Source organism: Miscanthus floridulus, chromosome 17 (genome assembly GCF_019320115.1).
Source record: "Miscanthus floridulus cultivar M001 chromosome 17, ASM1932011v1, whole genome shotgun sequence".
Lineage (NCBI taxonomy): Eukaryota > Viridiplantae > Streptophyta > Magnoliopsida > Poales > Poaceae > Miscanthus > Miscanthus floridulus.
In genome coordinates, this window is record NC_089596.1 from 88,952,763 (window position 1) to 88,968,598 (window position 15,836).

At 43.2% G+C, this 15,836-nt stretch overlaps 2 protein-coding genes across 2 annotated transcripts; both read right to left on the reverse strand.

Moving 5' to 3' along the window:
• Window positions 1-1,680: 1,680 nt before the first annotated feature.
• Window positions 1,681-4,239, reverse strand: LOC136516983 (probable serine/threonine-protein kinase PBL7). Its single transcript, XM_066510497.1, has 5 exons — window positions 3,864-4,239; window positions 3,172-3,353; window positions 2,867-3,056; window positions 2,382-2,773; window positions 1,681-2,225 (listed from the first exon to the last, which is right to left on the reverse strand). Exons 1-5 carry the CDS (start codon window positions 4,222-4,224, stop codon window positions 1,830-1,832), a joined length of 1,521 nt encoding a protein of 506 aa, XP_066366594.1. The 5' UTR covers window positions 4,225-4,239; the 3' UTR covers window positions 1,681-1,829.
• A 1,749-nt stretch (window positions 4,240-5,988) lies between these two features.
• On the reverse strand, window positions 5,989-8,114 carry LOC136516982 (uncharacterized). The gene has a single exon (XM_066510496.1). The coding sequence runs from the start codon at window positions 7,979-7,981 to the stop codon at window positions 6,158-6,160; it is 1,824 nt and encodes a 607-aa protein (XP_066366593.1). The 5' UTR covers window positions 7,982-8,114; the 3' UTR covers window positions 5,989-6,157.
• Between the last annotated feature and the right edge of the window lie 7,722 nt (window positions 8,115-15,836).

Below are 15,836 nucleotides of genomic sequence, written 5' to 3' on the forward strand. Positions count from 1 at the left end.
GAATCATTCATTCATATGTATTATTATCTTTTTCATTTCAATTTAGCAAGCTTCAAATATGAGACCATTCCATATGCAATCCCTCATGTCTTATTAACTAATACTCATGAGCTTGCTTTCACATAGTATATGGAAATCCCACAATAAACAAGCATTTGCATGAATTCCATTTGCATTGTTGTCTTGTGCTTGAACTAGATTGTTTATACAACAACACTTCATTTTGGCTTTCATTAAGTACCTGTGAGATAACCTATTACCTGTCCACACTTAGCAAACGGGTTAGTTCTTTAATCACGTTGTCATTCAATCATCCAAAACCCACTAAAGGGCTAGATGTACTTTCAGTTCCCACTCCTCAGCAACATTGGGAAGGTAGTCTCTCACCCTCCGCCCCCTTATCGGGGAGCGGCTGATGGGGCGACCCCGGCCCATGGGCTCCATGTCCTCCATCCCAGCATGGCACACTGGTGTCATCTTGAACTCCACCACGAAGCCCCCCGGCTTGTGGCTGGTCACCATGATGTTGTGGCAAAGAACATGCAACTGCTGGCTCAGCGCATAGGCAACCTCCGAGGTACTCGGGCAGTACATAGGATTTTAGCAAACCCATTTCAGCTACAAACTTCATTGGCAAGAATGGTGATCACTATTCTTTCAACTTTGAAGTAGTCACTGCAGCGGTAGTATTGCTTACAAGTTTTTGAGTTTCCTTTCTTTTCACTTACAGGCTTTTAGGCATACAAAACTTCATTCGTCTGACTCCTCTGCTTTTGAAGTTCGTTTTTATTTCTCTCACTGAGGACTTCAGTTAACTATAACATTATGATGGACTTGCCTCTCCTTGCTACACATCCTGTAAGGTTTCGAGTAATCCTAATATATTGTTTAGATTGTAATAAGCAAGCAATTTACTTAAAATGTGTCTTTTGCACTTGACAAGGAGTTAGTCAGACTCACACTAACGAGATTTCCTAGCAAATAATTAACACTAATGTTTAGCTTAGCCTGTTGATGGTAGCAGTTGTGCAACAGTTGCGGTATTGTTTTGCCATGCTTATCCTATGTTAATGAGAGGAGTAATATATGTTCCAACTCATGTCACAGGTTCTCCGCGATTTAGATTCTGATCAAGTAAAAAGAGCTATATGACTCATGCCTTGTAGATATAAATAGCACCCAGGATTCCTTAAGCATTATTTTTTTTAATTTGGGAAGGCTAAAATTTACAGCTACTATTGCTTTGGATCCATTATTAGGTATAGAAGTGTGGCATTACAAGGACTATTTCATTGGAAACGAAAATTTTATCATTAGCAAAATGCACAATTCAGCATAAATGTGAATGCTATGGTTTGTTTACTGATTCTTACAATATTTCATCAAACGCAACCTTTTGATGCGAAAATCGTAAATTTTATCTATGGTTATCTCCGTACAACTGAAAAGAAATGTTGTATCCATTAAATGCCTATAGCCATGAACTACCATGAAGCATAGGCTCATCAACTCTAGCACCAGGATATCTCTTCTGATGTTGAAAAATTGATTATGCCTAACCAAATCACATACGCTAATTTCATTCAAGAAAATTAGCTGCTGATACATCCTGCCTATGTATGACACACATCAGTTTCAAGAATGTTGAAAAATTGATTACACCTAACCAAACCACGTGCACCTGTTTCATTCAAGAAGATAATATGTTGTTACATCCTGCCTATATGTGACATTACAACAAAAAATGTACCGTGTAGATACTCCCTCCATCCGGTTCCTCTCTACACAACTCTGGCTTGATTTATCATTTCTTAATTCTCGAAGCCATTTCAGCTATCTTCTTCATTTTTTCTCTCATGGCTATCTTCTTCATTTTTTCTCTCTTGGCTATCTTCTTCATTTTTTCTCTCATGGCTATCTTCTTCATTTTGCTGTAATTGTTCTTTACCTCTTTCAGTTTCGTTTTGGTTAGTTTCTATGCCTATGTTTGGAACTGTTATAGGCAGAGGATCTTTGATGTCATCGGGAGGATCATAGTTTGGATCAGCAAGAAATGTAAGGGCGGTCACAACATCACTGATCAGTGGCCGACTGCTTGCTTCTTCTTGTAAGCACATCGATGAGATTGCGAGTGCCTGGTATAGACCTTTCAGAGGAAACTTCCTGTCAAGCAATGGGTCGGCCATCTTCACAAACTTCCTTTTATCCCTGAAGAATGGTGCTGCCTGCAGATAAACAACACTTAGTAGAGCAGCATTGCAATTCTAACTGTATGTATTTCTGATTTTTTTAATTGATTACAGTCTGAATATGTTTCCTAATAAAGAGGTTTCAACACTGGATATTTCTTGGTGACTAGTGAAGCTAGGTGTAAAGCTCACCCAATGAACAAGAATCTGCTCGCGAGTTGGTTTTGTGGTGTCGATTGCTCGCCTCCCAGTGATGAGCTCTAAGAGAACTACGCCAAAGCTATAGATGTCAGATGTCTTTGTTAGCTTGCCGGTCATGGCATACTCAGGAGCACAATAGCCATATGTGCCCATCACCCTTGTGCTGACATGGCTTTTGTCACCGCTTGGACCAAGCTTCGCCAGACCAAAGTCCGATAACTTTGCATTGAAGCTTCCATCCAAGAGAATGTTGGATGCCTTGAGATCACGGTAGATCACTGGCGGGTTGGCTACCTCATGCAAGTACTCAATGCCTCTAGCTGCACCAACTGCAATCTTCATCCGTGTGTGCCAGGATAGTGGCTGAGAATTTGGAGTGAGATCTATACAATTCAATGAACAAACAGGTACAAATTACAATTCATGAACATGCATTTATATTATATAAAAAATATATGATTGAGAGTTTGTATTACCGAGGAGATGATCTTGCAATGAACCGAGTGGCATGTACTCATACACTAGGATCCTCTGGTCACAATCGGTGCTGTACCCAACCAAGGTAACTAGGTTTGGATGATGCAGTAGGCTAAGCATCAGTACCTCGACGAGGAACTCACGGTTTCCTTGCAACCCTTCTTTGTCAAGCTGCTTAACTGCTATGACCTAGACATGGGCATATTTAACATAAACAAGTTATGGTAATATTCACAAGTGTTTCTTCATGTCTTAGTTTAATGGAATGTAGAACGGTGAATTTGGATAAGAAATGCTTATTTACTTCCATAGTGTCTGGAATGCATCCTTTGTACACCCTTCCAAAGCCGCCTTCACCCAGCAAGTTTTCTGGGCTCAAAGAATCGGTGGCATCGACCAGTTCACGGAATGTAAACACCCTACTAGGAATGTTATGGTTGCCGATCCGTAGTATCTCCCCTGCTGCTGCCCTGTGCTTGGGACTGTCTGCATGTAAAAAAAAGCTGTTGAGAGTCTGAAATATGTCCTTTGTCATCGAATATAGCCTTATTGATCTGTTTTCACCATACTAATCACAATTTTTTAGCCTGGGAATAATAACAAATTTTAGGGTGAAATTAAGTTCAAGAATAAGGCAATGGGCAAACAGACTTTCATGGACATGCTAATTGGTATCTATATATTTTTCTGAACAAATCTTTTAAGCAATGATTGTGACATGCATGATGGAACTTTTGTTGTATGATATCTGTAACTCCTAAAAAATTTCCCACCCAATGCTTAAGTGTTGTTACCATGCATTGATTTTTCTTCTGCAACTTTTGTGTTTCAATAATTGGTGGAAAATATTGATTTGTCTTTTTGCAACTTTGCTGTTTTCAAGAAATGGTTTAAAAGACTATAGTTATCAGCTTACTATCATCTTATACCTTTTATATATGACATGCAGAGCAGAAATTCCAAGGGGACAAAAAGAAAGAAAGGCTGGATTCTTACTTGAGAGCGAAATTTCCTTGACTAGGGTTGCCAATCCGTTCTGTTCATTCTTCCTCTTCTTTTTCCTCCATATCTTCTTTGTCCACTTGCACTTCTCTTGCTCTGGGATCATCGTCGTATTCTTCCTCTTCTTTGCCTCTGTTGTTAACGGTTCCTCTGCTTCTCGCACCGCCCCTCCACAAAAACCGCGGACCCACTTTCTCTTCGTTTTCCTATTTGTGTCCGATGCCTCTTGCGTGGCCTTGCTCGTTCTCCTGCCGCAGACAGAGCGGATCCACGAGCAGCAGCACGCACATCTGAGTAGGTTGCAGCTCAGGATGTTCTTGCAACAACATCTGTTAGCGGAGCTCAACAGCCCCATGGAATTGCCGGATCGACGCGAGAGTGGGCGAGCACCCTCGTGCCGATCCCTGCATGCAAACGAAGAACAGCAAGAGGCCTCAAATGTAATATTCCCTTTCTCGTTTCTCTCTTTAATTTTTCTCGCACTTGGTTTCTTGCCACGCGCTCCTTTCTCTGTGGATGGTAAAAATTTGGGAATGAGACAACTTCTGTTTTTCCTTGGATGAACGCTGTCTGGCCAAGAAGCTATTTTTAGTCCACTCGTTTTTCCTCTTGTTAATCGTTGTTAGTTTTAGTAATTGCCTTACCACACCGTGTTCTTTCGCATGAGAAACAGGAGTCTGTTTTCACCCATTGGCTGGAGATTTGCTCAGCTGCTCAGGGTTATAATCATGCACGGTGCATATCGGCGTTATGCTTCAGTTAGGAAGAAGAGTTGGATGAAACCATTCTCAACTATGGTTGGATAGAAAATTCGTTCGGAGTACGCAACATGTACACGCTGTTCATTTGGTTTGTTTGTCTTATAAGCCGTATTTTTTCAGTCAATGAATAGTATTTTTCTCTCACACCAAATTAGCCAACAGTGCTTTTAGTCATAGTTTATCAGCCAAACAAACCCAAACAAATAGAGCGAATATATATATCGCTGATTGATGGAATCCTGCAGGCCAATTTGCTTGCACGTGTCAGCAACACATGCCGATTTTGTTCATGGAAATGGGCACAATCTCCATGGCGTATTCCTCGGTAAAATTCTACTTTCTACTAGTAGTTCAAAATTACAAGAAAAAACATGAGCACCTATAGAGCTACTTTTCAGCTATAGAACAATATTTTTCTCTCACAACATTTCAGCATAAACATCAGCATAAGCTAAATTTCAGCATAAGTGAATAGGGTGAAGCCGAGTACACTTAATAACTTAATTATGTAAGAATCCTAAATGCTTTGGCATTGTATATGGCAAAAGTACAACACCACACCCACACTACCTGAGCGAAGATGGCATTATCCAAAAAAAGGGTGATTGGGTGAAGAACTTTATGGTATAAAACACGGCATGGTCTTCATCTCCTTTACCAATTACCATCAAGCAGGCACGCAGGCAGCAGGGCAACGACGCCAATCGAGGACAAGCATATCACAGCTCACACCAGCGATGTAGTATTTCTGCAAAACTTGTCGGTGACAAACAGCAAAGCCAAGGAGTGAAAACAATTGCTTTCTCGCAGACAAGAGGTTGGACGTCCTGGCCATCTTTTGCATTGCAGCAAAAAGGCCAACCTTTCAATCAGGCCACCCTGTTCGCTGGTGGGTGCTGGTGCTGGTTTTTTATGAGAGGAAAACACTGTTAACTAATTAAATAAGTCTGGCTGAAACCAACAAACGAACAGGGTACCAGATGGACATCGAAGTCGTTGTGCCGCGGTGGAGGGAGCCCAGTCCAGTGCTAGTACTCTACGGCCCCTCCACCTTTTTTTGAGGTATAAAATTTGTTCTAAAAAAATCAAGATTTTACAAGACTGTCTTCTAATGCGGAAGCTAATCATGCTGCGTACAAACTGTCATATTTTGCCAGTGTCTTTAATCTATTTGAAAATTTACATAAAGTTGTTTATTTTAGAGCGAAGAGAGTATATCAAAGCTACATATTTTATTAACAGTGAAACACCCACAGGCTACATCTAAAAAATGGGATTATTCCGAACTCACAACAAACTTTTGTCGTCGGTGCTCTATTAACATGATGAAGACTGAAACTTGTTGTGAGCACATTAAACTACCGGAAGTAACACGACCTACTACAGCCTGTTTGGGAGATCGTAAACGATCGTGGATTATTTACTGCTAACTGGTTTGGTGTGAGAGAAAAACACTGTTCCTGGCTAGAAATTTACCATCGTTTACGAGCAAGCGAACAGGCCGGCGCCGTGGTCTACTGCCCGCCGTCACCCATGCCATGCCACGCCACGCCGTCGCCTCAGCCGCTGCCACCAATGCATCTTTTTGGCCCGCACCCGGCTGGCCTTCCTCCTCAGTTTTATGCCTGCCGGTGCCCTCCGCTTGCCCTTCAAGTGCCGCCGCATTGCGTCGAATAGCGCGTGCATGTTCCCGCCACCGCCGCACCTCTTCTCCGGCACGCCTACCACCGTCCGGCGCCTAGTGTTCTTATCTTTCCCTTTCGCGCGGTGGAACATGCTCGTAAGGTACTGCCACGGCGAGTTGAGGTGGCCTGCGCCGCGGACGACGCTCCTGGACGAGGGGCCCGCCTCCTGGCCGCCCCCGAGGTGGTGGTGGTGGTCGTGGCGGTGATGGAACACCGTGGCGATTTTGTCCATGAGCATCCGCAGCCGCGCCACCCGCTTCTCGAGGATTTCCTGGCGACGTCGCCTCCTCATTGAGCGCGACACCTCAGGTGCGCACACCGGCGGCGCAATGCCCCGTGGCGCTGTCACCGGCGGCGAGTAGTAGTAGGGATTAGCAAAAGCACGTGGCGCTGGAGATGCCGATGAGCTTCCGCTGCTGCTGGACATGTCCGCGCTGGAAACGTCGCTGCCTTGTTGCCTCCCGCGCGATGTCTTCCCTTCTACGGCAAATCTGCGTCGTAGGGAGCGCTCCGTGAGAAGAGTGCTGCTTGGTCTGATGCGGCTTTGTATGGTTGCCACCGTGTTGCTCGAGGAAGAGCGTTCGGCACGCTCCACGCCATGACGCGACGTCATGCTCAGGGACAACCCAGAGTCCAGCCTCTCGAAGAGACGCACCGAGGAGGAGCTCTCCGCTCCCACGTGCCGCGGGGTAGCACGGCCACGCAGCCTTGACGACGGCCCCAGAGACAACTCCCGTGACACGGAACGCCGGCTGCTCCTCCTGCTGCTGCTACGTTCCAGCGAACACCGGTCACCACGGCCGGAGCTGCGACGGATGCTGTCCCGGAGGTCGGCAAGCCGAGTACTACTTCCGGCCACCGTGCCATGTCTCGACGTTCCAGCTACGGGGAAACGGTGGAGGCTGAGGCTGGAGTGCCACTGCTCTTGGCTTGGACGGTGTCGTGCCGGTAATGCGGTTCTCGACGAGCGGTTGGTAGCGAGGCGAGCAAGGAGAGGCTCTTCCGGTGCATGGTGATGGGCGTCGACGTGGAGGCCGGATCGGCGTGACACTGTAGAATGTTGCAGGTTTAGCCGGCGCGATGGCTCACTGGCCAGGAGGCTTGGTCTGGGTGAGGCCACTGGCCGCCTCGGGCGCGGATCGGCATGCTGTGTCCGGCAGTCTGATTGCGTGGACAGCTTTCTCTCTAGCGCAGGGGACACTAGAGAACAACCTGATAGCATCTTTGCCTGCCTCCGGACAGCCTCCTGGGTAGCATCTTCTAGTATCTTCAGAAGAGCCCTGGATGCCTCATCTAAATTTTCACCTGCCGGACCCGGACCCTTGTGAAGCAGCCTGTATAGGCTCGTCAGCGCCTCCAGATCAGACAAAATTTGTTCCATCTCAGCTTCCTTGTTCTTAAGAAATGATGAACTTGCTTGATCTGTTTTCTTTGGAGACGTCAAACCAAGAGAAAACGGAATCACCGAATCAGAAGCGGTAGTAAGAGCCTTTGCCTGCTTCAGGAGAGCATCATCAAGCAACTTGTTCATAAGGGCCTTGGACGTCTCATCTAACCTTTGAAGCAGCCCGTATAGCTTCTTGAGCGCATGTAGATCAGACAATACTCTGTCCATCCCTGTTTCTTCTGGCACTACTCCGACGTCGTTGTTCGTTGTTTTATCCATCTTCCTTAAGACAAATGGGAGTGGAAATCAGAAGCAATAGAAAGCCCACCAAATGCCGTGTGGCAAGGAACTTTGAAAAGGTTGCTGCCGTAAGAACTGGCGTGCGGTTCCTCCACTTTGTAGTTTGCACGACGAACTGACAAAGGGGCAGGACGCGGCCTGGCGGAGGAGCGAGAGGGCGCGGCTCGAGAGCGAGGAGGCGCGCGGCCTGGCGGCGGAGAGAGATGGCGGCGGCGGACGGGCGGAGTCGCGAGAGGGAACCGGAACGCGCGTCGGAACTTGAGGGGAATCGGGGGAAAGAATCGTCGCGGTTACTGCCTTCAGCCTTCCCCCACATAATCAAGTGTGCAGTGACAACTGACAACCTGTTTTTAGACTGGTTTAGTTCCCAAAAATTTTCACCTTAAACTATCGCATCGAATTTTACGGTACATGTAGTATTAAATATAGACGAAAAAAAATTAATTGTACAGTTTGGTTAGAAATCACGAGACGAATGTTTTAAGACTAATTAGTCCATGATTAGCCATAAGTGCTACAGTAACTAACATGCGCTAATGATGGATTAATTAGGCTTAATAAATTCGTCTAGCTGTTTCCAGACGAGCTATGTAATTAGTTTTTTTTATTAGTATCCGAAAACCCCTTCCGACATCTCCAAAACATCCGATGTGACATCAAAAATTTTCATTTCGCGAACTAAACACCCCCTTACAGTGGTTGCTTAAACTGCCAGGATCTGGAAAGGAAACATGAGCATATGCAAATGCAGAGAGATACTGTTGTGTTTACAAATGGCCCTGTTTATTTCGCTGAAATTTGGCTTATGCTGATGCTGATTTGTGGTGGGAGGAAAACACCGTTCGTTCACTAAAAAGTACTGCTAAAGTAGTTTAAGCGGGTGTCTGCCTATCCTCACTCCTCTCCGTGGCTCATCTGTGAGCGGACACGTCGCCTATGTTGTTTTTCCAGAAACACCTTCTAAGTTCACATAAATAAACCTGTAGTCCAATTTGGTGGGGTCGTAAAACTTATCTTAACACCAAGAAGAAGAAAAAATGAAGATCTCCATCATTTTTGCATAAAACCGCCCGTATGCAAATCTATAGAGAGGCCCTCCCACTGCCCATCGGCCAGCGTTCCCACCCCGACACTAGTTCCTTATGCAAGCCTGTTGGAATCAGAATGCTCTTACCATCCATGAATAGATGTTGTAGCCACCAAGAGGTGCCATTTGTTTATATACAACCAAAAAAATATTCGGATGGACCATATGCGTGCGTAATGTTGGCTACAGGCTGAGAGGCATATGATCAAATTATGAAAACACAAATAACACCTTACAACAACAACGACGACGACGACAAAGCCTTTAAATCCCAAACAAATTGGGGTAGGCTAAAGTTGAAACCCAGCAGAAGCAATCAAGGTTCAGACACGTGAATAGCCGTCTTCCAAGCACTCCTATCTAAGGCTGTCTTTGGGTATATTCCATCCTTTCAAGTCTTCTTTTATTGCCTTTATCCAAGTCAACTTCGGTCTTCCTCTGCCTCTCTTCACGTTACTATCCTGGCTTAGGATTCCACTACGCACCAGTGCCTCTGGATGTCTCCGTTGGATATGTCCAAACCATCTCAACCGGTGTTGGAGAAGCTTTTCTTCAATTGGTGCTACCCCTAATCTATCACGTATATCATCGTTCTGAACTCGATCCCTTCTTGTATGACCGCAAATCCAACGCAATATACGCATTTCCGCGACACTTATCTGTTGAAAATATTATCTTTTTGTAGGCCAACATTCTACACCATACAACATAGCAGGTCTAATCGTTGTCCCATAAAACTTGCCTTTTAGCTTCTGTGGTACCCTTTTGTCACATAGAACACCAGATGTTTGGTGTCACTTCATCCACCCTGTTTTGATTCTATGGCTAACATCTTCATCAATATCCCTGTCTCTCTGTAGCACTGATCCTAAATATCGAAAGGTATCCTTCCTAGGCACTACTTGATCTTTCAAACTAATATCTTCCTCCTCCTAAGTAGTAGTGCCGAAGTCACATCTCATATACTCAGTTTTAGTTCTACTAAGTTTAAAACCTTTGGACTCTAAAGTCTTCCATCATAACTCCAGTTTCTGATTCACTCATATCCGGCTTTCATCAACTAGCACTACATTGTCTGCGAAAAGCATACACCAAGGGATGTCCCCTTGTATATCCCTTGTAACCTTATCCATCACTAAGGTAAACAAATAAAGGCTCAAAGCTGATCCTTGATGTAGTCTTATCCTAATCGGGAAGTCATCCATGTCTCCATCACTTGTTCGAACTCTAGTCACAACATTGTTGTACATGTCCTTAATGAGCCCAACGTACTTCGTTGGGACTTTATGTTTGTCCAAAGCCCACCACATAATATTCCTTGGTATTCTATCATAAGCCTTCTCCAAGTCAATAAAAACCATATGTAGGTCCTTTTTCTTCTCCCTATACCACTCCATCACTTGTCTTATTAAGAAAATAGCTTCCATGGTTGACCTTCTGGGCATGAAACCAAATTGGTTCATAGAGATCTGTGTTATTGCTCTCAAGCGATGCTCAATAACTCTCTCTCATAGCTTCATAGTATGACTCATCAACTTAATTCTCCGGTAATTAGTACAACTTTGAATATTCCCTTTATTCTTGTAGATCGGTACCGATATACTTCTCCTCCGCTCATCAGGCATCTTGTTCGATTGAAAAATATGGTTGAACATCTTGGTTAGCCATACTATAGCTATGCCCCTGAGGCATCTCCACATCTCGATTGGGATACCATCTGGTCCCATCATTTTACCTCCTTTTATCCTTTTCAACGTCTCTCTGACCTCAGATTCTTGGATTCTCTGCATAAAGTGCCTATTGGTGTCATCAAAAGAGTCATCTAACTGAAAGGTTGTGTCCATATTCTCACCATTGAATAATTTGTCAAAATACTCTTACCATCGATGTCGGATCTCATCCTCCTTCACCAAGAGATGCTCTCTTTCATCCTTAATGCACTTAACTTGGTTAAAGTCCCTTGTCTTTCTCTCATGAATCCTAGCCATCCTATAAATGTTCTTCTCTCCTTCCTTCGTACTTAAATGTTGGTAAAGATCCTCGTACGCTCTACCCTTTGCCACACTTACAGCTCGCTTTGCAGTCTTCTTTACCACCTTGTTCTTCTCTATGTTGTCCACACTTCTGTCATGGTACAAGCTTCTATGGCATTCTTTCTTCTCCTTAATAGCCCTTTGGACTTTCTTGTTCTACCATCAAGTATCTTTAGCCTTGCCTCCACTTCCTTTGGTTACTCTACACACCTCTGAGGCCACCTTCCGAATGTTGGTTGCCATCTTCTCCCACATGTTGTTTATGTCATCTTCTTCCTTCCAAGAGTCCTCTTTGATAACTCTTTTTCTAAATACCTCTGACGTCTCCCCTTTCAGTTTCCACCACTTTATTCTTTTAATCTTAGCTTATTTATCCCTATGGGCACGCAAAGCTTATGTTGGGAAACAACACACTCCCCTGGTATCACCTTACAACCCAAGCATGCTCATTTGTCCTTTCTTCTTGTGAGGACAAAGTCAATTTGGCTAGAGTGTTGTCCGCTACTGAAGGTCACTAGATGAGATTCTCCCTTTCTAAAGAAAGTTTTGGCTATCATCAGGTCAAAAGCTATCGCGAAGTCTAGATTTTTCTCCCCCTCCTAATTCTTACTACCATACCAAAACATTCATGAATTGCCTCGAAACCTACGCTTGTAGTACCTACATGCCCATTAAGATCTCCTCCTATAAAAAGCTTCTCACTACTAGGTACAACTCTAATCATGCCATCTAAGTCTTCTCAGAACTATCTCTTAGCACTCTCGTCGAGGCCTACTGATGAGGACATAACACCCATGCATATGACCATGTTTGGAGCATGTTATGGAGGGGTAGGAGGCCAGCAAGGGTGTCCAAGTCAAAAAGGAGGTCCGAGGCTAATTCGGTTCGAATCCCCAAGATGGAGGCCCAAAGCAACTCAAGTTCGAGTCTGCCTCGGCCTCTAGGACCAGTCTGTCTTAAACTGGCCATCTAGGATGCATCTGGACTCCATTTTCGACAATCCATATGTGGTTGGAAAGCTAATTTAATAAGAAAGCCAGTCCAAGTGGTCTCACGTCAAAAGACCTTTGGAATCAATGGGAATCATCGAAATAAGTCAGCGTCCAGAATCTGCCATGGTGCTACGACACCGTCTTTTGGTCCGTTGGACCGTGTATCGCATTTGGGCCCCCATTAGGGAGTGCGTCCAAGGGGGTGATGCTCAAGACTCTATAAATAGCAGTCGTCGCTCTCCTTAGGGTTTGGGTTTTGTTTAGTTCTTGATTTCCTCATGAAACAGATATCGTTTTGCTGTAACTGTGTCGCCAAGGCTGCTTGCTGTGAACTAAGGCCCCAGTTCTTGATCTTGTTCACCTGTGACGATTAGTCCTTTCGAATAAAGGCTTGAACTCCTTTTTATAAGCCTCATATTTATTTGCAATTTTAGATTGCGTTCATCCTATTCTTGCTTATGTTCTCGATTCGCTTGCAGGAAAGCCTTCTCGGCGAGGTCAATCGCGTTCGCGTGATTGATAACCAATGGAGCAGTGGTGTAACGGTTGTGGGGGTCTGAATCAGTCTTGGTTTGAAGCCTAGATCATGAACGTCAAGTCTTCACCAATCGACACTATCATATCTATCGGAAGATCGGGCCTAGTCTAGATCAAGTGGTATCAGAGACCTTGTTGCCTATTAGGTATAACTTTGTTTTTCCCTTTAGATTGTTACTGTTTTGTATTACCTATCATCCGCAAAATGCCAAAAAAATATACACTGTCATATATTTCCCGTCCTATAGCCTCGTTGTGCCTTTGCAAATTTTTTTTAATTTTAGTTTACTTTATTGAACTGTTATCCCTCGCCGCGTCTTAGTGTTCGTTGTGTTCTGATCTTGTTCTTGGTCTAGTGTCAAGTCTTGTCTTCCAGTGTGGTGATAGTTTGTTCCTTTTCGCCAAATCTTGCATCCCTGTTAGTTGTTACGTGAGCAAATTAAGGGAAAAGAATAAGTCAAGTTGAGAGAGACATATAGTATAAATCTTTATCCTGATCCTTATTTCCACGTTTAAAAAGGATATCTCATCTGATCTCCACGGTTGTAGCTGGTGGATTATTCTTGTGCACAGTTAGAAAGAAAGGAAAGCATTAATTGACAGTTATAGTCTCCTTTGGAAATAATATGCACACAAGATTTTCTACTGTTGGTTAGTTGTGATCCTTCTTGGGTATCTCTTTGGTTTTTCCTTGCGCTAATCCAAAAGGAAAGTTCCTATCAGGGTGCCCATGCCTAGGTAGTCCTACTGCTGATATTGCTTTGCTGGTCGAGAGTTTAGATCACGCTACAGTGCAGCTTCTTGATATTTTTATTTACAATTATTTTTGTAGTACTTTTCTGAGTAAAAAAGAAAGAGTTAAAGGCAAAGAGGTGCAAAAACCAAAAGAAGGAAAAAAAAGCCGCACCTAAAAAAAGAGAGAAAAAAACAAAGAAGAAAAGAAAAAGAAAGTAAAAAAAAGTTCAGAAGTGCTTGCATCCTTTTGAGTTCTTGTATTGAGTTGTATTGTATTGCTTGCTTGAACTAGATCTAGGACGAGTTTAGGCCAATGATATAGACTAGCTTGGAACTACTTTTCAATCTTATAATTTCTGAATTAAATTATTGCTATTCCTTGCTACTATATTGTGTCTGTCTAAGCTCCACTTTCTTCTAATCAAGTATAGGTTCACCTTGTAACTGTTACACTCAAGCTACAACGGTATCACAGTCACCGACCGATTGCACCGCCTGTTGCTTTGGTAAGAACACTTGTAAGACCGTGGTAAGATGCTTGAGAGTTGAGTGCCTTGTTTTTCCTTGTCACAACCTAAGTAGTTGATAGGGATAATACTTTTGTGTTGTCTTTTGCTGTCTTCTAACAATGACATGTTATTTGTATCCACCGACTTATGATGGTATAGGTGCTGATAAGTACATGGAGTGAGAAATTGCCATAGATAACATATTTGCTACTCGCTTTATGTGTCTAAGGAGGAAGGTAACAAATGCAGCTAGTATTTTGCGATATTTTGCTTTATCTTGGTGGGAGTTTTTAGATCCTTCTGATAAACCTCAAACTTGAAATGATATGAAACTCCTTATGCGAGAAACCTTTATTAATCCACCTCCTGTTTTAACTTCATATGCTGAGGTGCACCATTTAGAGGAAGAGTATGTTGTTATTCCTCTTGCTATGACTAACCTTCTGCAGGATAATGTACATAAGCGAGAGAATGACATAGAAGAAAATGAGGAGCTCATAACCTCATATGCAAATTCAAAACCATCACTACACAATGCACATATTACTCCTGCTAAAAATACTGGTAATACCTATGGTGCTACACTCACAGAAGGTGAAAATTATTTTAATGTACTAAATTCTTCCACAAACCATGCTATTATAGAGCAATTGTTAGTGGAACCCTCTCTTGATTTATATTTGTTCCATGATAATTTGCTTGATGTTCCTTACGATAAAGATGAATTGGTTGATAATGTTTCAGTTTTATAAGTTTTGGAACCAGTAACTTGTGCTGAAAATAAACATATTATTCATATTGCTACTAAAACTGATGAGTTCAAACTGTTGTCTTCTTTACATACTTTGGGTTACATTGAATTTGATGTTTTGTGTAACCTAGATTATTTGGAGGAGAGCCTTTTTAAATATGCTGATTTGCCTTGGTTTTCTAAACACACATATTATGTTATTAGCAAATATAACAATAATGGACAATATATGATACATCGAGTACACATTCGTAGTAGTATGAATTCTCCTTTTGTTGTACAAGATTATGATCGTTTAGAGAGCAGACATAATAATACAAACATTTTCTCATGTTCCTCAAAGAAACATGTTCACTTCTAAGAAGGGGAGCATTGTTGGTTGCTACCTATGTCTGCTAGACCATCTATTCCTGCATTGTCTTTGGTTAGTTCTAATCTTTTATAGGATATTGTTGACATACATCGTGTGCACTCAGATCATGGAGTCTACATGCTTGCTAAAATTTTTATGCGAGATGACATGCTAGAAACTTGGAAACATGGTCACATTCCTTCTCACAATTATTTTACTTCCCTTTGTCTTTGCAACCCCGTTCTCCTTTATGTTGTGCAGGATCAGTTTTAAGCACAATTGACGCCGAGGACGACTTTTCGTTAAGAAGGGGAGGATGATGAGGACATGACACCCATGCATATGACCATGTTTGACACATGGTATGGAGGGGTAGGAGGCCAGCAAGGGTGTCCAAGTCAAAAAGGAGGTCCGAGGCTAATTCGGTTCGAATCTCCGAGGTGGAGGCCCAAAGCAACTCAAGTTCGAGTCTGCCTCGGCCTCCAGGATCAGTCTGCCTTAAACTGGTCACCCAGGACGCATCCAGACTTTGTTTTCGACGATCCACATATGGTTGGAAAGCTAATTTAATAAGGAAGTCAATCCAAGTGGTCTCATATCAAAAGACCTTTGGAATCAACAGGAATCATCAAAACAAGTCAGCATCCAGAATCTGTCAGGTTGCTACGACACCGTCTTTTGGTCTATTGGACCGTGTATCGCGTTTGGACCCATTAGGGGGCGCGTCCAGGGGGGTGACATCCAAGACTCTATAAATAGCAGCCGTCACTCTCCTTAGGGTTTGAGTTTTATTTAGTTCTTGATTTCCTCGTGAAACAGATATCATTTTGCTGCAACT

Bases quoted from the DNA above. Each gene is read 5' to 3' on its own strand.
- LOC136516982 (XM_066510496.1), bottom strand. From the start codon at position 7,981: ATGGATAAAACAACGAACAACGACGTCGGAGTAGTGCCAGAAGAAACA.
- LOC136516983 (XM_066510497.1), bottom strand. From the start codon at position 4,224: ATGGGGCTGTTGAGCTCCGCTAACAGATGTTGTTGCAAGAACATCCTG. The intron at 3,354-3,863 runs GTAAGAATCCAG...TTTTACATGCAG, and splicing joins CAAGGAAATTTCGCTCTCAA to ACAGTCCCAAGCACAGGGCA. The intron at 2,774-2,866 runs GTAATACAAACT...TGAATTGTATAG, and splicing joins ATTGCAAGATCATCTCCTCG to ATCTCACTCCAAATTCTCAG.